The 23,732-nt window shown below is 38.8% G+C and overlaps 4 protein-coding genes across 4 annotated transcripts; all 4 read right to left on the bottom strand.

The window, feature by feature from the left end:
• Positions 1-3,517: 3,517 nt before the first annotated feature.
• Positions 3,518-5,652, bottom strand: LOC140769817 (ubiquitin C-terminal hydrolase 22-like). The gene is made up of 4 exons (XM_073110691.1): positions 5,210-5,652; positions 4,532-4,597; positions 4,340-4,455; positions 3,518-4,203 (listed from the first exon to the last, which is right to left on the bottom strand). Exons 1-4 carry the CDS (start codon positions 5,650-5,652, stop codon positions 3,518-3,520), a joined length of 1,311 nt encoding a protein of 436 aa, XP_072966792.1.
• A 2,189-nt stretch (positions 5,653-7,841) lies between these two features.
• LOC140770771 (tyrosine N-monooxygenase-like) lies at positions 7,842-10,049 on the bottom strand. Its single transcript, XM_073112037.1, has 3 exons — positions 9,541-10,049; positions 8,659-9,174; positions 7,842-8,537 (listed from the first exon to the last, which is right to left on the bottom strand). The coding sequence occupies exons 1-3, from the start codon at positions 9,994-9,996 to the stop codon at positions 7,911-7,913; spliced, it is 1,599 nt and encodes a 532-aa protein (XP_072968138.1). The 5' UTR covers positions 9,997-10,049; the 3' UTR covers positions 7,842-7,910.
• Positions 10,050-13,921: 3,872 nt separating this feature from the next.
• Positions 13,922-16,160, bottom strand: LOC140769816 (ubiquitin C-terminal hydrolase 22-like). The gene is made up of 4 exons (XM_073110690.1): positions 15,718-16,160; positions 15,040-15,105; positions 14,848-14,963; positions 13,922-14,711 (listed from the first exon to the last, which is right to left on the bottom strand). The coding sequence occupies exons 1-4, from the start codon at positions 16,158-16,160 to the stop codon at positions 14,026-14,028; spliced, it is 1,311 nt and encodes a 436-aa protein (XP_072966791.1). The 3' UTR covers positions 13,922-14,025.
• A 2,189-nt stretch (positions 16,161-18,349) lies between these two features.
• Positions 18,350-20,538, bottom strand: LOC140770809 (tyrosine N-monooxygenase-like). The gene is made up of 3 exons (XM_073112088.1): positions 20,049-20,538; positions 19,167-19,682; positions 18,350-19,045 (listed from the first exon to the last, which is right to left on the bottom strand). The coding sequence occupies exons 1-3, from the start codon at positions 20,502-20,504 to the stop codon at positions 18,419-18,421; spliced, it is 1,599 nt and encodes a 532-aa protein (XP_072968189.1). The 5' UTR covers positions 20,505-20,538; the 3' UTR covers positions 18,350-18,418.
• Positions 20,539-23,732: the final 3,194 nt, after the last annotated feature.

The raw sequence follows: 23,732 nt of genomic DNA, 5'->3' as shown, positions 1-23,732 counted from the left end.
CACGATTTGCACGCCTTTGTGTGGAAGAATCTCCTCACAGATGATAGGAAATTTTGTTTTCCGTTACTTGCAGCAACAGAGTCTTTCTTCTTGAGTCTCTTCTTCGTAACATCACTACTCTATCTGCCTTTACACTATAGTCACTAGTTATATCATTCATGTGTTATCAAATGTAATTGACTCTGGTAAGAGTCGACTGATTCAAATAGTTCAACCGCGGAACCATTTAATAATTGAGACAAAATTTTGTGGGCTAACTAATCTGCTCATCTTTTTTGCTTTTCTTTTCAAAATTTCTAGCCATCCTTAATAACATATTATGAGCTTGTGATTTCACATCTGAGAGAACATTCAACTGAAACACTTATGTCCAAGTTCCGAAGGAGAAGAGGACCAGACGATGAAAGGTGAGCAAGAAAATAACCTTATTAGGTGTGAAGATGAAAAGTCTTATCCATTTTATATAGCTGACTAATTGCAGTTGAATTTTGTAGAAGCTAGAATCTCTAGTTTACTAAATCACCTTAAATCTCATCATTGTTTTTATCGTCTAACACAATATAATCTATAGAAAAACTCGTACTCAACAACTACATGTGATAATATTGAAACAAAAGGAAACGACAGAGATACAATATACTTCAAAAGATCTTCTGATATAGTGTGATTCTTATTCGGACCTATTCTTTCAATTGCCTATAATTCTGTGCATTCTCCATGGGCATTCGTCATATGAAAAGCTAAAACTTTATTATATGTCTTTATATACATATGTTGAAAGCTTTTATCATTCTTCTAGTCAGCTCCTAATCCTATTTTTTTTAAGAAAAAAATATATATCGTAATCTTTTAATTCTACTAGAATAGCTCTCGCGTCCTGTAACTCATTTCGGAGCCTTGAAGGTTCCCTCTTGGAAGAGCTCTCTCGCGTACTAATGTACTATTGACAGCTCTAATTGTACGTCATGAAAGCGATCGATATTGTCGGCTTCTTGGACTAGTCGATCCTTGGTTAAGAACAGAAAAACGTGGAGAAAAAAGGTGGAGCACATTTACAACATGTCAGTCATGAAAGCTATTGATATTGTTGGCCCTCTCGCTGCAATTGCTTTCTGCTTTTCTAACTTTGTAAGCTTGTAGATGTCTAGATGTTCTATACCTCTCTATTGGTAAAGTTTCACCAAGTTTTAGTTAGCCGAGTGTACATGTTATGTGAGCTAAGTGATTGACACCTGAGCCATGTAACAGAATGCCCGACAAGTCTAAGATTGGCTTGAGTCACGATGCATGTCTATTTTTATTGGTTTTTAAGTTTCAGATCGAATATTTAGTAAATTAGATATTAATATATAAATATTTTATTTTTTATAAAAGGTTTCTAAAATATTTTCATAGAGATCAGTTATGGTTTTAAATTTTGCATGTTACACTAGGCCCGTTATGCCTAACCTAGGATTGATATCTTATGGATTAGTAGGTGATAATTAGTATAGCATTCTAGCCTAGTATAAACCTGGCCCGACTTGAGTGATTAGTAGATCAGGCCGTGAATAAATTTTAAGCCCAATCAGCCCAATAAACTCAAGTCGGCATGTTCAATGGTCATCTCTAAGTAGGCGTGAAATCTAATCAGACATGCGAACCATATTTAATTTTAGTACAGTTATAGATTCGGATACCGAATATTGGACGGATAACAATATTTAAAATCACATCCAAACTAAATGGATACGAATTTTCGAATAAAAGATTGGATCATAAATGAACGCCGATCAAATTTTAAAAGAATTATAATATTTCTTTTGGAGACAACTAACACAAATATTAAGAAATTCAAATAATATTTGCATGCCAAATACATATAAATTTAGCAAAATCACCGTTTACAAATAATTTATAACAATTATTAATAATAATATCAATATTCATCATTTAAATAAGCAAACTAAAAATTATAAGTCATTAAAAATAAGCGGAAAAATAGATATCTGATATCCATATCCGTACTTGAAAAATTATATCGACTCCGTCTTCATATCACAATTTCTTTTATCTGTACACGAATCGGTATTCAAGTTTTTCTTTTCATAAAAATCCTATTCATATCTGAACCCATATTCAGATCGGATATAAATTTTAACATAATATGAAACGATTTAGGCCCAATAGTGGATCGGGTCAGAATTAATCTGACCCATTTTCACCCCTACCTCTAATGGTATTTTTTATGTTCCTGCTGCCTCTTTCTTCTCCTATTACTAGTTAGACATGATTATCGGGTGGGCCAGCTCGAGTTTGGTCCAGGTTTTTCGGACTAACCGGGCTTAAGTATTTGTTTATGGCTCAACCCACCGTTTACTAGGACCGGGCTGGACTAGAATAGTCTAGCCCGTTACCGCCCGTTGGGCCGTGAGAGATCAGGCTAGCCGGTCGGACTGGGCCTGCTCGACCCACCAATCATTCGACCAAACCCACATTTTAGCTATTTTCAGTTTTTTTTAAATATTTATGTTCCTCCATTTAAAAAATAATAATTTTAAATAAATTTAAATGTGTGCTTAAAAAAATGTAAAATAGTACAATACCAACTTTTTAGTTAGTTTTTACTATAGCAGAATGGGTAAATATTATAGCAGAACAGGCGGGTCTAGTTGCGGGACAAACGGGCAGGCTTCCGAGCTCGGGCGGGCGGGCAAAGGGCTGGCTTAGGCCAACCATTGGTAGTTCGGGCTCGGGTCGGGCCTAAATGGGGTCCGGGCCAGGCTTAGCCCGGTTCAAACCGGCCCGGGTTTGATCACGTCTATTACTAGTATAGTTGAGCGCAGCACAAGTTATGCAACATTGAGTTTCTCTGTACTGATGGTCCGCAGGATGACACCACTGTCGACTAATGATTTATGGGTTCAGTAGGTTCCTTATATCTGGAGATGCATATGTATTAAAAAGTAAGTATATGCATTTGTAGACAGTCGACGACTTTTTCAAGTATCACAACACATCTTTCACGGTGGATTCAAATATAAACCATCTTTGGAATTCAAAGATGTCATTGTGTATTGAGTGCATGTCAAAATACAACATATGAGCATTTCTTTGGAATACAAAGATGCAAAATCTCTGGACACAGAAAACCAAACAATAATTTTTTAGGGTACATGCTGCAGTTCTAAATACTAGCTAAGACAAAAAAGATTGTTTAAGTTGGTATGCACAAATCCATCACTGACAAATAAGAGGCTCTGTTTCATGAGGGAAGATGAATTACCTTAGTGCTTATGATGTTGTAACTTGATAAGTTCTGAAAAATTATATATTATCGCATGAGGGAAGTAATTATTTGTACAAAGCACTGAAGAAGAAGAAGAACGAATTGTCCATACCTCAGTAACTAAAGAATTATTAGTTGGTTCCAGATCAACTTAGTTTTCAATGTGTATTATGAGCTTTCCATGATAGAAATATCTGTCAGTCTCTATTGTCACTTCCAACCATTGGGATGATTCGCTTCACCAGTGATTTAATTCTGCTGCTTCTGTACATAATACATCATGTAGACTTGTGAAGCTCTTACCGCTCGTTCAGTTACTTGTGTAATCGAAGCATCATCGCACTTGTTCCAGTGGTCTCTAAGTCGAAGATAGGTCACGTAATGCTCCGATTCCAATGTTCCGATGTGTGTGACCACAACAAAGACGTCGAATTCTGAACATAAATCACTCGATATGTCCAACTCATCACCCTCGAAAGCAAAGATCCTGTTGCCAAATCTGTCCCTTATATTAGATGATGACAGATAAGGTGTCATGTCCAGTGAGAACGGGAACTGCAAGTATTCGTCGATCTTCTTCGATGTTTTTCGAATCAATGAGTGTTCAAATCTTTTGATGTGGAAGCAAAGGACCAAAGGCAGCCTTCGGATGGACATTTGCTTCATCGAGTTTTGCCGCAGTTGGCAGTGTTGGCAGTACAGCTTCTGATCAGGACCCAACTTCTCAGGCCTTGTGAAAAGGTCAAGACATCCCATAAGAGTGGAGATTCTTGAATTATCTTTAGCTTTCATGCCCTTCCGTGGTTCCAAGTTGAGAGATAGATCAACACAAGGATCGTAAGTGGTAGAAGTATATCCACAGACGGCGCAAGTAACATCCGACCTCAAGACCCCAGAGAACACTGAGTGAGCAATACAATGGCAATCTCCAGATCCTGCTGTGATGATAAATTCTGTTAAGTTGCTCAAACTTAAGGGGTCAACAGCTAATTTTAAATAAATTATACTTTTGAAATATGATCACTTGATCTAGAGATTCTATTATTAAATAAACATTTACGAAGCAAGCACCTTTATGTAGGAAGTTAGATTGCTCCTTTTCATGAATCCTGACGAGCATTGAGATGAAGAACTCGTGAGCATCCAGCTGCTCATAACTGGCAAGATTTGATGAATACTGCCACCAACTGCAAAGAGAAAAATTATTCTAAACCTTCAAGCTTTCATTACTAAATAAAGCACAAAGTTATTGCCCAAACACACTTTCCAGCAACACAAGTATCAACTGGTTGACAAAGCATAGAATCTGCACAAATAGTTACCAACTTCCTATGATTACCACAGAAAGAATTTGGAACACTGTGTAGCAACAATTGAGATTGAATTTTGCAAAACTTGTAAGTCGTATATATGTATATGGGAATAAATTGAGCAGTATTCCATGACTCCTACATTGGAAGAAATATTATTACAATTCAAAGGTCATGAACCGTCCTTAAAGGAAATATACAGAACACACAATGACTAAAATAACTAAAATGTGAAGGATACATACCATACAACTCAGAAGCAGAAATTTGAACAACAGGAAAATAAAATTATGATTTTTTTGGTAATCTCTTTGGTATTGAGGGAGATTGTAATCTGCCGTTATGGATAAGAAGTCTCATTTGGACATGCCCGTTTTAGAATGCTAAGACATAAGTCTCAGTTGAGTGGAATGCAATATCAACCAGGAAAGGTATAATAGGAAAGTGCAAGCACAGCAAGATCAGTTGGAAGGTGTGTTATCTTAGCTATCCTAGCAAACCATCTTTCAACACAACCATCACCTTCCCGGTGTTCTTGCAATGGTTATGTACATACTTTACGAGATGGTCGGCCTCCTCCTCCCGCAAACCCGATTGCAACCGTAGCCTTGCAGGGGCTAACACCTCCTACGCGATCACCCTCCTCATCTTCTTCCACTGATCGCCCCACGGGGAGAGAGCGGTGGATAAGTAACCGCGGCTCGCGTACTCGGTGGCCATCGTGAGAGGCCGCGATGCGAAGGTAGCGTCGTGTTTCTTGAGGAACTCACGAGCGAAGACCGGGCAGTTCACGACGATAACATCCGTGCCGCCAAGGCGGATGCATGTTATGTCGTTTTTCTCCGAGACGGTAAGGACCCACCGGAAGCAAGGGCTGTGGTTGAGCATCGTAAGGAGGTTTCCTGCCGCGACGGGAAGAGGCGTCGGCCCAGGAGGGAGGCGGCGACTCGCAGTCATTGTGGCTTTATCTTTTGGCTGGAAAGGAAAGGATTGGAGGAAGAGGATGAGGAAGGTGAGGAAGAGTAGGGTGCTCACGGGGAGGATTGTGTCCAAGGTGAGGGTGTTGGTAACCATGGTGGTTGTGTGGTGCATGCACTAGAAGATCTAGAGAAGCCTGTAGTGCGGCTTGTAGTAGAACAACAGTCCTTGGGGGGCGGGGTGATATATATAGCATGTGATCTGCATGCACGTGGATTTACTCTATTCCCATAAAAAGAAAAAGATAAAAAAAAGATACACTAGTCAGCTAAATACGGCAACAGATCTGGTCGGGAAAATAATAACTCATTTAACTGGAGAGTGAGTACGGTGACGATATAGAGGTCGTCGTCGGTTTTAAAAGTTTGACGTATCGACAGTTGGACAAAAACAAATATTCGTATTCGTCCTCTTCACATGCCATGCTTATCCAACCTCCTCCAACTGTTATGCTTGGATGCATGCCGGACCTTGCACAGTTGGAATTATGTCCTATTATCCTCTAAGCCCACTGTCAATTCAGAAATAACAACTGTTTTTTTTTCTTATTATTATATAACATAGCCATTATTTCAGAATAACGGTTAAATGTTATAATTATAATTATAATTTATAATCTAAATATTATTTATTAAAAATAAATTTTATACCGTACACCAATTCGTTTATTAATTTATCAATAATATCTATCTCATCAATCTATTTCATAATAAATCAAAAAAATAATTTATCATAACTTTATAAAAAAAATTCTTTTCTTATTTTTATATTATCTATCAATAATAACTATTATATATTTATTCCATAATATAAATGAAGATAGAAATGTTTATTTTAAACATAACAAATATGAATATCGATTCTAGAGTTTTTCTAACTCATAAATTACGAGTCCTAAAATATTAGTCGCGTGAAGCCAAAATTAATGTTGCATCGTGATATACTTCTCAAAAAGCAAAATTTCAAGTATGTATCTAACCAATTCTCTCAGTCTCTCTCTCTCTTAGATTGGAAGTTTCGGAGTAGATACTTTCATTAAATCCAAGTCTAATACAATAATTGTAACTTGATACATAGAAAAAGCTAGAGGGGCGGCGAATTAACATACATTTGACACAAGCTAGCCTCCCACTTAGCTAAGGTAAGCAACTACCTACGGAAAGCAAATCATCAAGCCAAATGGCTCAGAAATTAAAGATAAAGAAAATAGAGTTTAGCCTAGTGTTTTAATTAAGTCAGCTTAATTGCATCCCCATCACAGTCTAAACTATTAAAAATACACACACACATATAGACCTGCAATCCCCAAGAGTGGGAGAGGCAAAGATTGAAAATCGACTAAATTCCAGCCACCAACAAACATTAGCACACTACTTAAGCAAAAGAAAAGGATTACGAGCTCGAAGGGCGGGAAATAGAATTGCCTCCTACCCTGTTGAAGAACCAAGCGGGAAGAGGGAGTAGAGCACACACCAAAATGCAACACGGAAAAGTAGCACATCAGCTCAGAAGCAAAGGTGGCAACAAAATCGTCACCCAAACCCGGCCGAATGACAGCTAAAACACCCAAGCTATTCGGCAACAACATCGACAGTGGCTGCAATTTTCTACATTAGGCCCACCCCTAGCTTTGCTGCAATTTCTTGTCCATCTTGATTGTTTAATATATCAAATGTTTCGTATAACAATTCATGCATATCATCATTTTGAACAAGGTTGTCATTGGCAGTGGTATCATTAGATAGACTCTTGTGATGTAGTTTCTCTATAGAAAATCTAATGTGTATATCCACTAAGGAATCCAATGCATAACAAATGTTTAAACACATCTTCCCACTTTTTCATTTAGTATGGACATAAATTTTACACATAATATCATACCAGTTGGATTCACATTTCTAATTGCAAAATCAAGAAAATCCTTCACTCATTTAAGATATTCGTTACCGAATAATTACTTCGAACCAAACATTTTCAAAATTTGCTCAAAGTTGTTGCGCTGCTAAGCTGTTTATCTAAGTTAACCACACTGCTAAGCTATCAACCGCAAATGTTTGAGCTAACAGAGAGGAAAGATGGCTTTTTATTTCATTATATATTTTTAGGTAAATGTTCAAATACCACCCTATATTTTGGTCCCGATAGTTTGTTTTAAACTTTACATTATTGCTATTTGCAATTAAACCACATGCAATCTCTATTAAATTTCTTTAAAATCATCAAGATATGGGGGGTGCTATAGGCGGAGAGAGAGAATCACAAAATTAATCATTATAATATAGAGTGTTATTCGATAATTCCCCGTCGATATATTAGGCAATAAGACAATATGTAAATAAATATATTCGATGGCCTTACAAGTCTGCTAATAACTTCATGCGAGGCTTAGCGGAAGCTCGCAGAGGCCTCACCATGTAGAGGCTCGTCTTCTCCTCCGAGAGGTCGATACGCTCGACGCCCGGTGCCGGACTCCATCGAAACGCCTGAAGAAGCCTAGCAAGCAACATATAGGTCATGACGCTCCCTAAGGCTGCTCCCATGCACCCTCTCCTTCCAGTAGTAAATGAGATGAACCGGAGGTCCGGTTCAGCTATCTCAACGTTCCCTGAACCATCCTCCAAATGCCGGTCCGGGTTAAACCGGAGCGGGTCGGTCCAGACTTTTGGATTCCGACCCAACCCGACCCGGCTCAGCAGCACTTGGCTTCCCTTGGGGATGAAGTAGCCGGCGACGGTAGCGTCAGCCATGGCGACGTGGGGCAGGTTGAACGGTGCAATCGGATGAAGCCGGAGGGCTTCGCGGGCGACGGCCTTGATGAAAGGGAGATGGGAGAAGTCGGCTTCTTGGACTAGTCGATCCGGGCCGACCACCCGGTCCAACTCGTCGACGGCCTTCTGAAGGAGGTCCGGTTGGTTCAGTAGCTCGGCGAGGGCCCACTCTACCGCGTTGGAAGGGTTGTCCACGGTTGCATACGTCAAATCCTGCCCAACCAATAGTTAATAAATTTATACATCACTGCTAGAACTGAAGAAGGTAATAATAAAAGCAATAACAAGAAAGAGTAATCGTGTGGAAATTAACATGCATGCAATGACAGCTTACCGCAGCTAGAGCCTTGATCTCCTCAGCTGTCAACAGCCAACTCCCGTCACTTGCCTTCAATGAAACCAACACGTCAACAATGTCCTCCGTCTTCTCTCCCTCCTCCTTCCCGCCTCTCCTCTTCTCCAACCTCTCGTCTATAAGAGGATCATGGTACTTTTGTGTCACCCTAGTCGCCTCCCTTATCCTTTTCTCATGCCCACCCAAGTCCAAACACCTCAACGACGGCATGAAATCCGATGGACAGAAAGAGTAAAACATCGAAAGCGCCTCGAACGCCGCCTCGACATGCTCCACCTCCTCCTCGCCGGGCCCGCCGTCCTCGCCTCCATCACCAAAATGCCTAACTCCAAACGTCATCCTCCTTATCACACTACCACTGTAGTATCTCACCAGCCGTCGGACATCGATCACCTCACCGGCATTCTTGCAACAGTTATATACATACCTTACGAGGTTGTCGGCCTCCTCCTCTCGTAAACACGATTGCAACCGTAGCCTTGCAGGACTCAATACCTGTTAAAATATAAAACTCTAGAAATTATCCTTCTTATAATATCACATATAGCAGACTTCCTTAGTTACGTAAAACCTTTGTCAAAATTTTGTATCAAAAGTAATATGGCGATTGAGTGTCGCCTAATCAATTTTAAATTATCTAGGGACTAGATTACCTCTTTTTTTAAGAAGAAAGAAAAAGAAAAATTAAGGTTAAAATAGTGATGTTTCTGTTAACACCGTCAAAAGGTGAGAAAATGAGTAATAGTTCGTAATATCTTAGTATCATAATTCCTTATTTCGTATATAAAATCTTCACCCATTTGAGTCAGGCAAGTTCACTTCTTGAATTAAACGGGTAGTTGGTAAGTTAATATATAACACCTCAGAGGCCATCACTCTCCTCATCTTCTTCCATTGATCACCCCACGGGGTGAAGATGACGGATAGGTATCCGCGGCTCGAGTAATCTGTGGCTATTGTGCATGGCCGCGTTGCGAAGGTGGCATCGTGTTTCTTGAGGAACTCACGGGCGAGGGCCGGGGAATTTACGACGATAACATGCGTGCCGCCGAGGCGGATGCACGTTATGTCTTTTCTCTCCGAGACGTTGAGGATCCACCGGAAGTGCGGCTTGTGGCGGAGCATTGTAAGGATGTTTCCGACAATGGGAGAAGGTATCGGCCCGGGAGGGAGGCGGCGACGACTCGCGCTTGTGGTTTTATCTTTTGGCTGGAAAGCAAGGCTGTGGAGGAGGAAGAAGAAGAGGGAGATGAGGAAGAGTAGGGTGTTGCTCGTGGGGAAGATTGTTTCCAAGGAGATCATCAGGTTGGTAGCCATGGCTAATTTTGAATTTGCGTGGATAAGAAGACGAAGAGTGAGGGGGTATTTGTAGGCAAGATTTAAGGCATGATATGCATGCAAATGGATGTATTTTTCAGCTAAATATATGTGGCAATAGATTTTTACAGTTATATGCTTGTTTTCTTAAATATTAATATATTCACAAGAGAAGTAAACTTCTGAGCTGAATATAATAGTAATAGTAACAGTACGTTTTATATTTAGTACCATAACTGGTCGGCGTTTGGTGTATTCTGCCTTGTGTTTCCAAACGTTGAACAAATACATTCCAAGATTAATAAATCTAGTCATTTTTAAATTTTGAGTGGATAGCAAAAGTGCCGTCTCGAAGTTTGGTTTGAGCAATGACTAAAATTATTGTGCTCAGGAGATGTCCGCTGATCTTATTCAGCTACAGATGGAATTCTGTCCACTAAAAATGTTTCTATTATCGCTCAGTCTAATGATAGACAACTAAACCATGTGATTTAGTAAATTCCATTGTGCATCACGATTTGCACGCCTTTGTGTGGAAGAATCTCCTCACAGATGATAGGAAATTTTGTTTTCCGTTACTTGCAGCAACAGAGTCTTTCTTCTTGAGTCTCTTCTTCGTAACATCACTACTCTATCTGCCTTTACACTATAGTCACTAGTTATATCATTCATGTGTTATCAAATGTAATTGACTCTGGTAAGAGTCGACTGATTCAAATAGTTCAACCGCGGAACCATTTAATAATTGAGACAAAATTTTGTGGGCTAACTAATCTGCTCATCTTTTTTGCTTTTCTTTTCAAAATTTCTAGCCATCCTTAATAACATATTATGAGCTTGTGATTTCACATCTGAGAGAACATTCAACTGAAACACTTATGTCCAAGTTCCGAAGGAGAAGAGGACCAGACGATGAAAGGTGAGCAAGAAAATAACCTTATTAGGTGTGAAGATGAAAAGTCTTATCCATTTTATATAGCTGACTAATTGCAGTTGAATTTTGTAGAAGCTAGAATCTCTAGTTTACTAAATCACCTTAAATCTCATCATTGTTTTTATCGTCTAACACAATATAATCTATAGAAAAACTCGTACTCAACAACTACATGTGATAATATTGAAACAAAAGGAAACGACAGAGATACAATATACTTCAAAAGATCTTCTGATATAGTGTGATTCTTATTCGGACCTATTCTTTCAATTGCCTATAATTCTGTGCATTCTCCATGGGCATTCGTCATATGAAAAGCTAAAACTTTATTATATGTCTTTATATACATATGTTGAAAGCTTTTATCATTCTTCTAGTCAGCTCCTAATCCTATTTTTTTTAAGAAAAAAATATATATCGTAATCTTTTAATTCTACTAGAATAGCTCTCGCGTCCTGTAACTCATTTCGGAGCCTTGAAGGTTCCCTCTTGGAAGAGCTCTCTCGCGTACTAATGTACTATTGACAGCTCTAATTGTACGTCATGAAAGCGATCGATATTGTCGGCTTCTTGGACTAGTCGATCCTTGGTTAAGAACAGAAAAACGTGGAGAAAAAAGGTGGAGCACATTTACAACATGTCAGTCATGAAAGCTATTGATATTGTTGGCCCTCTCGCTGCAATTGCTTTCTGCTTTTCTAACTTTGTAAGCTTGTAGATGTCTAGATGTTCTATACCTCTCTATTGGTAAAGTTTCACCAAGTTTTAGTTAGCCGAGTGTACATGTTATGTGAGCTAAGTGATTGACACCTGAGCCATGTAACAGAATGCCCGACAAGTCTAAGATTGGCTTGAGTCACGATGCATGTCTATTTTTATTGGTTTTTAAGTTTCAGATCGAATATTTAGTAAATTAGATATTAATATATAAATATTTTATTTTTTATAAAAGGTTTCTAAAATATTTTCATAGAGATCAGTTATGGTTTTAAATTTTGCATGTTACACTAGGCCCGTTATGCCTAACCTAGGATTGATATCTTATGGATTAGTAGGTGATAATTAGTATAGCATTCTAGCCTAGTATAAACCTGGCCCGACTTGAGTGATTAGTAGATCAGGCCGTGAATAAATTTTAAGCCCAATCAGCCCAATAAACTCAAGTCGGCATGTTCAATGGTCATCTCTAAGTAGGCGTGAAATCTAATCAGACATGCGAACCATATTTAATTTTAGTACAGTTATAGATTCGGATACCGAATATTGGACGGATAACAATATTTAAAATCACATCCAAACTAAATGGATACGAATTTTCGAATAAAAGATTGGATCATAAATGAACGCCGATCAAATTTTAAAAGAATTATAATATTTCTTTTGGAGACAACTAACACAAATATTAAGAAATTCAAATAATATTTGCATGCCAAATACATATAAATTTAGCAAAATCACCGTTTACAAATAATTTATAACAATTATTAATAATAATATCAATATTCATCATTTAAATAAGCAAACTAAAAATTATAAGTCATTAAAAATAAGCGGAAAAATAGATATCTGATATCCATATCCGTACTTGAAAAATTATATCGACTCCGTCTTCATATCACAATTTCTTTTATCTGTACACGAATCGGTATTCAAGTTTTTCTTTTCATAAAAATCCTATTCATATCTGAACCCATATTCAGATCGGATATAAATTTTAACATAATATGAAACGATTTAGGCCCAATAGTGGATCGGGTCAGAATTAATCTGACCCATTTTCACCCCTACCTCTAATGGTATTTTTTATGTTCCTGCTGCCTCTTTCTTCTCCTATTACTAGTTAGACATGATTATCGGGTGGGCCAGCTCGAGTTTGGTCCAGGTTTTTCGGACTAACCGGGCTTAAGTATTTGTTTATGGCTCAACCCACCGTTTACTAGGACCGGGCTGGACTAGAATAGTCTAGCCCGTTACCGCCCGTTGGGCCGTGAGAGATCAGGCTAGCCGGTCGGACTGGGCCTGCTCGACCCACCAATCATTCGACCAAACCCACATTTTAGCTATTTTCAGTTTTTTTTAAATATTTATGTTCCTCCATTTAAAAAATAATAATTTTAAATAAATTTAAATGTGTGCTTAAAAAAATGTAAAATAGTACAATACCAACTTTTTAGTTAGTTTTTACTATAGCAGAATGGGTAAATATTATAGCAGAACAGGCGGGTCTAGTTGCGGGACAAACGGGCAGGCTTCCGAGCTCGGGCGGGCGGGCAAAGGGCTGGCTTAGGCCAACCATTGGTAGTTCGGGCTCGGGTCGGGCCTAAATGGGGTCCGGGCCAGGCTTAGCCCGGTTCAAACCGGCCCGGGTTTGATCACGTCTATTACTAGTATAGTTGAGCGCAGCACAAGTTATGCAACATTGAGTTTCTCTGTACTGATGGTCCGCAGGATGACACCACTGTCGACTAATGATTTATGGGTTCAGTAGGTTCCTTATATCTGGAGATGCATATGTATTAAAAAGTAAGTATATGCATTTGTAGACAGTCGACGACTTTTTCAAGTATCACAACACATCTTTCACGGTGGATTCAAATATAAACCATCTTTGGAATTCAAAGATGTCATTGTGTATTGAGTGCATGTCAAAATACAACATATGAGCATTTCTTTGGAATACAAAGATGCAAAATCTCTGGACACAGAAAACCAAACAATAATTTTTTAGGGTACATGCTGCAGTTCTAAATACTAGCTAAGACAAAAAAGATTGTTTAAGTTGGTATGCACAAATCCATCACTGACAAATAAGAGGCTCTGTTTCATGAGGGAAGATGAATTACCTTAGTGCTTATGATGTTGTAACTTGATAAGTTCTGAAAAATTATATATTATCGCATGAGGGAAGTAATTATTTGTACAAAGCACTGAAGAAGAAGAAGAACGAATTGTCCATACCTCAGTAACTAAAGAATTATTAGTTGGTTCCAGATCAACTTAGTTTTCAATGTGTATTATGAGCTTTCCATGATAGAAATATCTGTCAGTCTCTATTGTCACTTCCAACCATTGGGATGATTCGCTTCACCAGTGATTTAATTCTGCTGCTTCTGTACATAATACATCATGTAGACTTGTGAAGCTCTTACCGCTCGTTCAGTTACTTGTGTAATCGAAGCATCATCGCACTTGTTCCAGTGGTCTCTAAGTCGAAGATAGGTCACGTAATGCTCCGATTCCAATGTTCCGATGTGTGTGACCACAACAAAGACGTCGAATTCTGAACATAAATCACTCGATATGTCCAACTCATCACCCTCGAAAGCAAAGATCCTGTTGCCAAATCTGTCCCTTATATTAGATGATGACAGATAAGGTGTCATGTCCAGTGAGAACGGGAACTGCAAGTATTCGTCGATCTTCTTCGATGTTTTTCGAATCAATGAGTGTTCAAATCTTTTGATGTGGAAGCAAAGGACCAAAGGCAGCCTTCGGATGGACATTTGCTTCATCGAGTTTTGCCGCAGTTGGCAGTGTTGGCAGTACAGCTTCTGATCAGGACCCAACTTCTCAGGCCTTGTGAAAAGGTCAAGACATCCCATAAGAGTGGAGATTCTTGAATTATCTTTAGCTTTCATGCCCTTCCGTGGTTCCAAGTTGAGAGATAGATCAACACAAGGATCGTAAGTGGTAGAAGTATATCCACAGACGGCGCAAGTAACATCCGACCTCAAGACCCCAGAGAACACTGAGTGAGCAATACAATGGCAATCTCCAGATCCTGCTGTGATGATAAATTCTGTTAAGTTGCTCAAACTTAAGGGGTCAACAGCTAATTTTAAATAAATTATACTTTTGAAATATGATCACTTGATCTAGAGATTCTATTATTAAATAAACATTTACGAAGCAAGCACCTTTATGTAGGAAGTTAGATTGCTCCTTTTCATGAATCCTGACGAGCATTGAGATGAAGAACTCGTGAGCATCCAGCTGCTCATAACTGGCAAGATTTGATGAATACTGCCACCAACTGCAAAGAGAAAAATTATTCTAAACCTTCAAGCTTTCATTACTAAATAAAGCACAAAGTTATTGCCCAAACACACTTTCCAGCAACACAAGTATCAACTGGTTGACAAAGCATAGAATCTGCACAAATAGTTACCAACTTCCTATGATTACCACAGAAAGAATTTGGAACACTGTGTAGCAACAATTGAGATTGAATTTTGCAAAACTTGTAAGTCGTATATATGTATATGGGAATAAATTGAGCAGTATTCCATGACTCCTACATTGGAAGAAATATTATTACAATTCAAAGGTCATGAACCGTCCTTAAAGGAAATATACAGAACACACAATGACTAAAATAACTAAAATGTGAAGGATACATACCATACAACTCAGAAGCAGAAATTTGAACAACAGGAAAATAAAATTATGATTTTTTTGGTAATCTCTTTGGTATTGAGGGAGATTGTAATCTGCCGTTATGGATAAGAAGTCTCATTTGGACATGCCCGTTTTAGAATGCTAAGACATAAGTCTCAGTTGAGTGGAATGCAATATCAACCAGGAAAGGTATAATAGGAAAGTGCAAGCACAGCAAGATCAGTTGGAAGGTGTGTTATCTTAGCTATCCTAGCAAACCATCTTTCAACACAACCATCACCTTCCCGGTGTTCTTGCAATGGTTATGTACATACTTTACGAGATGGTCGGCCTCCTCCTCCCGCAAACCCGATTGCAACCGTAGCCTTGCAGGGGCTAACACCTCCTACGCGATCACCCTCCTCATCTTCTTCCACTGATCGCCCCACGGGGAGAGAGCGGTGGATAAGTAACCGCGGCTCGCGTACTCGGTGGCCATCGTGAGAGGCCGCGATGCGAAGGTAGCGTCGTGTTTCTTGAGGAACTCACGAGCGAAGACCGGGCAGTTCACGACGATAACATCCGTGCCGCCAAGGCGGATGCATGTTATGTCGTTTTTCTCCGAGACGGTAAGGACCCACCGGAAGCAAGGGCTGTGGTTGAGCATCGTAAGGAGGTTTCCTGCCGCGACGGGAAGAGGCGTCGGCCCAGGAGGGAGGCGGCGACTCGCAGTCATTGTGGCTTTATCTTTTGGCTGGAAAGGAAAGGATTGGAGGAAGAGGATGAGGAAGGTGAGGAAGAGTAGGGTGCTCACGGGGAGGATTGTGTCCAAGGTGAGGGTGTTGGTAACCATGGTGGTTGTGTGGTGCATGCACTAGAAGATCTAGAGAAGCCTGTAGTGCGGCTTGTAGTAGAACAACAGTCCTTGGGGGGCGGGGTGATATATATAGCATGTGATCTGCATGCACGTGGATTTACTCTATTCCCATAAAAAGAAAAAGATAAAAAAAAGATACACTAGTCAGCTAAATACGGCAACAGATCTGGTCGGGAAAATAATAACTCATTTAACTGGAGAGTGAGTACGGTGACGATATAGAGGTCGTCGTCGGTTTTAAAAGTTTGACGTATCGACAGTTGGACAAAAACAAATATTCGTATTCGTCCTCTTCACATGCCATGCTTATCCAACCTCCTCCAACTGTTATGCTTGGATGCATGCCGGACCTTGCACAGTTGGAATTATGTCCTATTATCCTCTAAGCCCACTGTCAATTCAGAAATAACAACTGTTTTTTTTTCTTATTATTATATAACATAGCCATTATTTCAGAATAACGGTTAAATGTTATAATTATAATTATAATTTATAATCTAAATATTATTTATTAAAAATAAATTTTATACCGTACACCAATTCGTTTATTAATTTATCAATAATATCTATCTCATCAATCTATTTCATAATAAATCAAAAAAATAATTTATCATAACTTTATAAAAAAAATTCTTTTCTTATTTTTATATTATCTATCAATAATAACTATTATATATTTATTCCATAATATAAATGAAGATAGAAATGTTTATTTTAAACATAACAAATATGAATATCGATTCTAGAGTTTTTCTAACTCATAAATTACGAGTCCTAAAATATTAGTCGCGTGAAGCCAAAATTAATGTTGCATCGTGATATACTTCTCAAAAAGCAAAATTTCAAGTATGTATCTAACCAATTCTCTCAGTCTCTCTCTCTCTTAGATTGGAAGTTTCGGAGTAGATACTTTCATTAAATCCAAGTCTAATACAATAATTGTAACTTGATACATAGAAAAAGCTAGAGGGGCGGCGAATTAACATACATTTGACACAAGCTAGCCTCCCACTTAGCTAAGGTAAGCAACTACCTACGGAAAGCAAATCATCAAGCCAAATGGCTCAGAAATTAAAGATAAAGAAAATAGAGTTTAGCCTAGTGTTTTAATTAAGTCAGCTTAATTGCATCCCCATCACAGTCTAAACTATTAAAAATACACACACACATATAGACCTGCAATCCCCAAGAGTGGGAGAGGCAAAGATTGAAAATCGACTAAATTCCAGCCACCAACAAACATTAGCACACTACTTAAGCAAAAGAAAAGGATTACGAGCTCGAAGGGCGGGAAATAGAATTGCCTCCTACCCTGTTGAAGAACCAAGCGGGAAGAGGGAGTAGAGCACACACCAAAATGCAACACGGAAAAGTAGCACATCAGCTCAGAAGCAAAGGTGGCAACAAAATCGTCACCCAAACCCGGCCGAATGACAGCTAAAACACCCAAGCTATTCGGCAACAACATCGACAGTGGCTGCAATTTTCTACATTAGGCCCACCCCTAGCTTTGCTGCAATTTCTTGTCCATCTTGATTGTTTAATATATCAAATGTTTCGTATAACAATTCATGCATATCATCATTTTGAACAAGGTTGTCATTGGCAGTGGTATCATTAGATAGACTCTTGTGATGTAGTTTCTCTATAGAAAATCTAATGTGTATATCCACTAAGGAATCCAATGCATAACAAATGTTTAAACACATCTTCCCACTTTTTCATTTAGTATGGACATAAATTTTACACATAATATCATACCAGTTGGATTCACATTTCTAATTGCAAAATCAAGAAAATCCTTCACTCATTTAAGATATTCGTTACCGAATAATTACTTCGAACCAAACATTTTCAAAATTTGCTCAAAGTTGTTGCGCTGCTAAGCTGTTTATCTAAGTTAACCACACTGCTAAGCTATCAACCGCAAATGTTTGAGCTAACAGAGAGGAAAGATGGCTTTTTATTTCATTATATATTTTTAGGTAAATGTTCAAATACCACCCTATATTTTGGTCCCGATAGTTTGTTTTAAACTTTACATTATTGCTATTTGCAATTAAACCACATGCAATCTCTATTAAATTTCTTTAAAATCATCAAGATATGGGGGGTGCTATAGGCGGAGAGAGAGAATCACAAAATTAATCATTATAATATAGAGTGTTATTCGATAATTCCCCGTCGATATATTAGGCAATAAGACAATATGTAAATAAATATATTCGATGGCCTTACAAGTCTGCTAATAACTTCATGCGAGGCTTAGCGGAAGCTCGCAGAGGCCTCACCATGTAGAGGCTCGTCTTCTCCTCCGAGAGGTCGATACGCTCGACGCCCGGTGCCGGACTCCATCGAAACGCCTGAAGAAGCCTAGCAAGCAACATATAGGTCATGACGCTCCCTAAGGCTGCTCCCATGCACCCTCTCCTTCCAGTAGTAAATGAGATGAACCGGAGGTCCGGTTCAGCTATCTCAACGTTCCCTGAACCATCCTCCAAATGCCGGTCCGGGTTAAACCGGAGCGGGTCGGTCCAGACTTTTGGATTCCGACCCAACCCGACCCGGCTCAGCAGCACTTGGCTTCCCTTGGGGATGAAGTAGCCGGCGACGGTGGCGTCAGCCATGGCGACGTGGGGCAGGTTGAACGGTGCAATCGGATGAAGCCGGAGGGCTTCGCGGGCGACGGCCTTGATGAAAGGGAGATGGGAGAAGTCGGCTTCTTGGACTAGTCGATCCGGGCCGACCACCCGGTCCAACTCGTCGACGGCCTTCTGAAGGAGGTCCGGTTGGTTCAGTAGCTCGGCGAGGGCCCACTCTACCGCGTTGGAAGGGTTGTCCACGGTTGCATACGTCAAATCCTGCCCAACCAATAGTTAATAAATTTATACATCACTGCTAGAACTGAAGAAGGTAATAATAAAAGCAATAACAAGAAAGAGTAATCGTGTGGAAATTAACATGCATGCAATGACGGCTTACGGCAGCTAGAGCCTTGATCTCCTCAGCTGTCAACAGCCAACTCCCGTCACTTGCCTTCAATGAAACCAACACGTCAACAATGTCCTCCCTCTTCTCTCCCTCCTCCTTCCCGCCTCTCCTCTTCTCCAACCTCTCGTCTATAAGAGGATCATGGTACTTTTGTGTCACCCTAGTCGCCTCCCTTATCCTTTTCTCATGCCCACCCAAGTCCAAACACCTCAACGACGGCATGAAATCCGATGGACAGAAAGAGTAAAACATCGAAAGCGCCTCGAACGCCGCCTCGACATGCTCCACCTCCTCCTCGCCGGGCCCGCCGTCCTCGCCTCCATCACCAAAATGCCTAACTCCAAACGTCATCCTCCTTATCACACTACCACTGTAGTATCTCACCAGCCGTCGGACATCGATCACCTCACCGGCATTCTTGCAACAGTTATATACATACCTTACGAGGTTGTCGGCCTCCTCCTCTCGCAAACACGATTGCAACCGTAGCCTTGCAGGACTCAATACCTGTTAAAATATAAAACTCTAGAAGTTATCCTTCTTATAATATCACATATAGCAGACTTCCTTAGTTACGTAAAACCTTTGTCAAAATTTTGTATCAAAAGTAATATGGCGATTGAGTGTCGCCTAATCAATTTTAAATTATCTAGGGACTAGATTACCTCTTTTTTTAAGAAGAAAGAAAAAGAAAAATTAAGGTTAAAATAGTGATGTTTCTGTTAACACCGTCAAAAGGTGAGAAAATGAGTAATAGTTCGTAATATCTTAGTATCATAATTCCTTATTTCGTATATAAAATCTTCACCCATTTGAGTCAGGCAAGTTCACTTCTTGAATTAAACGGGTAGTTGGTGAGTTAATATATAACACCTCAGAGGCCATCACTCTCCTCATCTTCTTCCATTGATCACCCCACGGGGTGAAGGCGACGGATAGGTATCCGCGGCTAGAGTAATCTGTGGCTATTGTGCAAGGCCGCGTTGCGAAGGTGGCATCGTGTTTCTTGAGGAACTCACGGGCGAGGGCCGGGGAATTTACGACGATAACATGCGTGCCGCCGAGGCGGATGCACGTTATGTCTTTTCTCTCCGAGACGTTGAGGATCCACCGGAAGTGCGGCTTGTGGCGGAGCATTGTAAGGATGTTTCCGACAATGGGAGAAGGTATCGGCCCGGGAGGGAGGCGGCGACGACTCGCGCTTGTGGTTTTATCTTTTGGCTGGAAAGCAAGGCTGTGGAGGAGGAAGAAGAAGAGGGAGATGAGGAAGAGTAGGGTGTTGCTCATGGGGAAGATTGTTTCCAAGGAGATCATCAGGTTGGTAGCCATGGCTAATTTTGAATTTGGGTGGACAAGAAGAAGAGTGAGGGGGTATTTGTAGGCAAGATTTAATGCATGATATGCATGCAAATGGATGTATTTTTCAGCTAAATATATGTGGCAATAGATTTTTACAGTTATATGCTTGTTTTCTTAAATATTAATATATTCACAAGAGAAGTAAACTTCTGAGCTGAATATAATAGTAATAGTAACAGTACGTTTTATATTTAGTACCATAACTGGTCGGCGTTTGGTGTATTCTGCCTTGTGTTTCCAAACGTTGAACAAATACATTCCAAGATTAATAAATCTAGTCATTTTTAAATTTTGAGTGGATAGCAAAAGTGCCGTCTCGAAGTTTGGTTTGAGCAATGACTAAAATTATTGTGCTCAGGAGATGTCCGCTGATCTTATTCAGCTACAGATGGAATTCTGTCCACTAAAAATGTTTCTATTATCGCTCAGTCTAATGATAGACAACTAAACCATGTGATTTAGTAAATTCCATTGTGCATCACGATTTGCACGCCTTTGTGTGGAAGAATCTCCTCACAGATGATAGGAAATTTTGTTTTCCGTTACTTGCAGCAACAGAGTCTTTCTTCTTGAGTCTCTTCTTCGTAACATCACTACTCTATCTGCCTTTACACTATAGTCACTAGTTATATCATTCATGTGTTATCAAATGTAATTGACTCTGGTAAGAGTCGACTGATTCAAATAGTTCAACCGCGGAACCATTTAATAATTGAGACAAAATTTTGTGGGCTAACTAATCTGCTCATCTTATTTGCTTTTCTTTTCAAAATTTCTAGCCATCCTTAATAACATATTATGAGCTTGTGATTTCACATCTGAGAGAACATTCAACTGAAACACTTATGTCCAAGTTCCGAAGGAGAAGAGGACCAGACGATGAAAGGTGAGCAAGAAAATAGCCTTATTAGGTGTGAAGATGAAAAGTCTTATCCATTTTATATAGCTGACTAATTGCAGTTAAATTTTGTAGAAGCTAGAATCTCTAGTTTACTAAATCACCTTAAATCTCATCATTGTTTTTATCGTCTAACACAATATAATCTATAGAAAAACTCGTACTCAACAACTACATGTGATAATATTGAAACAAAAGGAAACGACAGAGATACAATATACTTCAAAAGATCTTCTGATATAGTGTGATTCTTATTCGGACCTATTCTTTCAATTGCCTATAATTCTGTGCATTCTCCATGGGCATTCGTCATATGAAAAGCTAAAACTTTATTATATGTCTTTATATACATATGTTGAAAGCTTTTATCATTCTTCTAGTCAGCTCCTAATCCTATTTTTTTTAAGAAAAAAATATATATCGTAATCTTTTAATTCTACTAGAATAGCTCTCGCGTCCTGTAACTCATTTCGGAGCCTTGAAGGTTCCCTCTTGGAAGAGCTCTCTCGCGTACTAATGTACTATTGACAGCTCTAATTGTACGTCATGAAAGCGATCGATATTGTCGGCTTCTTGGACTAGTCGATCCTTGGTTAAGAACAGAAAAACGTGGAGAAAAAAGGTGGAGCACATTTACAACATGTCAGTCATGAAAGCTATTGATATTGTTGGCCCTCTCGCTGCAATTGCTTTCTGCTTTTCTAACTTTGTAAGCTTGTAGATGTCTAGATGTTCTCTACCTCTCTATCGGTAAAGTTTCACCAATTTTTACCGAGTGTACGTGTGATGTGAGCTAAGTGATTGACACCTTAGCTATGTTCCAGAATGCGCGACAAGTCTAAGATTGGCTTGACTCATTGTGAATGTTTTCTTGTTGGTTTTTAGTTTCATATAAATTTTTTAGTAAATTAAATATTAATATATAAGTATTTTTTTTTTACAAAAGAATTCTAAAATGTTTTCATAGAGATCAGTTATGGTACCCGATAAAATGTGATGTTTTTAAATTTTGCATGTTACACTAGGCCAGTTATGCCCAACCTAGGACCGATATCTTATGAATTAGTGGGTGATAACTGGTATAACATTCTAGCCTAGTATAAATCGAGCCCAACTTGAGTGATTAGTAGATCAGGCCGTGAATAAATTTTAAGCTCAGGTCGGCCTGCTCAATGGTCATCTCTAAGTAGGGGTGAAAATGAATTAGACATTCGAACCATATTTATTTTTGGTCTAGTTACAAATTTGGATACGAATATTGGACGAATAACAACATTTAAAATCATATCCTAACTAAATTGATACGAATAATTTTCGAATAAAGAATTAGATCTTAAATGAATACGGATCAAATTTTAAAAGAATTATAATATTTCTTTTGGAGACAAACTAACACAAATATTAAGAAATTCAAAAAATATTTGCATGCCAAATACATATAAATTTAGCAAAATCACTCTTTACAAATAATTTATAACAATTATTAATAATAATATCAATATTCACCATTTAAATAAGTAAACTAAAAATTATAAATCATTAAAAATAAGCGGAAAAATGGATATTTGATATCCATATCCATATCTGAAAAATTATATCTAATCTTCGTATCACAATTTTTTATCTGTACCCCATCGGTATTCGAGTTTTTTTTTTTCATAAAAATCCTATCCATATCTAAATCCATATTCAGATCGGATATAAATTTTAACCTAATATGAAGATTCAGGCCGGAGAGTGGATCGGGTCAGAATTAATGGGACCCATTTTCACCCCTACCTCTAAAGGTATCTTTTATGTTTCTGCTGCCTCTTTCTTCTCCTATTACTAGTACAGTTGAGCGCAGCACAAGCTCTGCAACATTGCGTTTCTCTGTACTGATGGTCAGCAGGATGACACCACTGTCAACTAATGATTTATGGGTTCATTTGGTTCCTTATATCTGGAGATGCATATGTATTAAAAAGTAAGTATATGCATTTGTAGACAGTCGACGACTTTTTCAAGTATCACAACACATCTTTCATGGTGGATTCAAATATAAACCATCTTTGGAATTCAAAGATGTCATAGTGTATTGAGTGCATGTCAAAACACAACATATGAGCATTTCTTTGGAATACAAAGATGCAACATCTCTGGACACAGAAAACCAAACATAATTTTTTAGGGTAGATGCTGCAGTTCTAAATACCAGCTATGACAAAAAGATTGTTTAAGTTGGTATGCACAAAGCCATCACTGACAAATAAGAGGCTCTGTTTCATGAGGGAAGATGAATTACCTTAGTGCTTATGATG

The sequence above is a fragment of the Typha angustifolia genome, chromosome 11 (assembly GCF_048772165.1).
Source record: "Typha angustifolia cultivar Huaian chromosome 11, ASM4877216v1, whole genome shotgun sequence".
Lineage (NCBI taxonomy): Eukaryota > Viridiplantae > Streptophyta > Magnoliopsida > Poales > Typhaceae > Typha > Typha angustifolia.
Note: the sequence above shows the minus strand (reverse complement) of the source record. Positions and strands in the feature narration are given on the sequence as shown.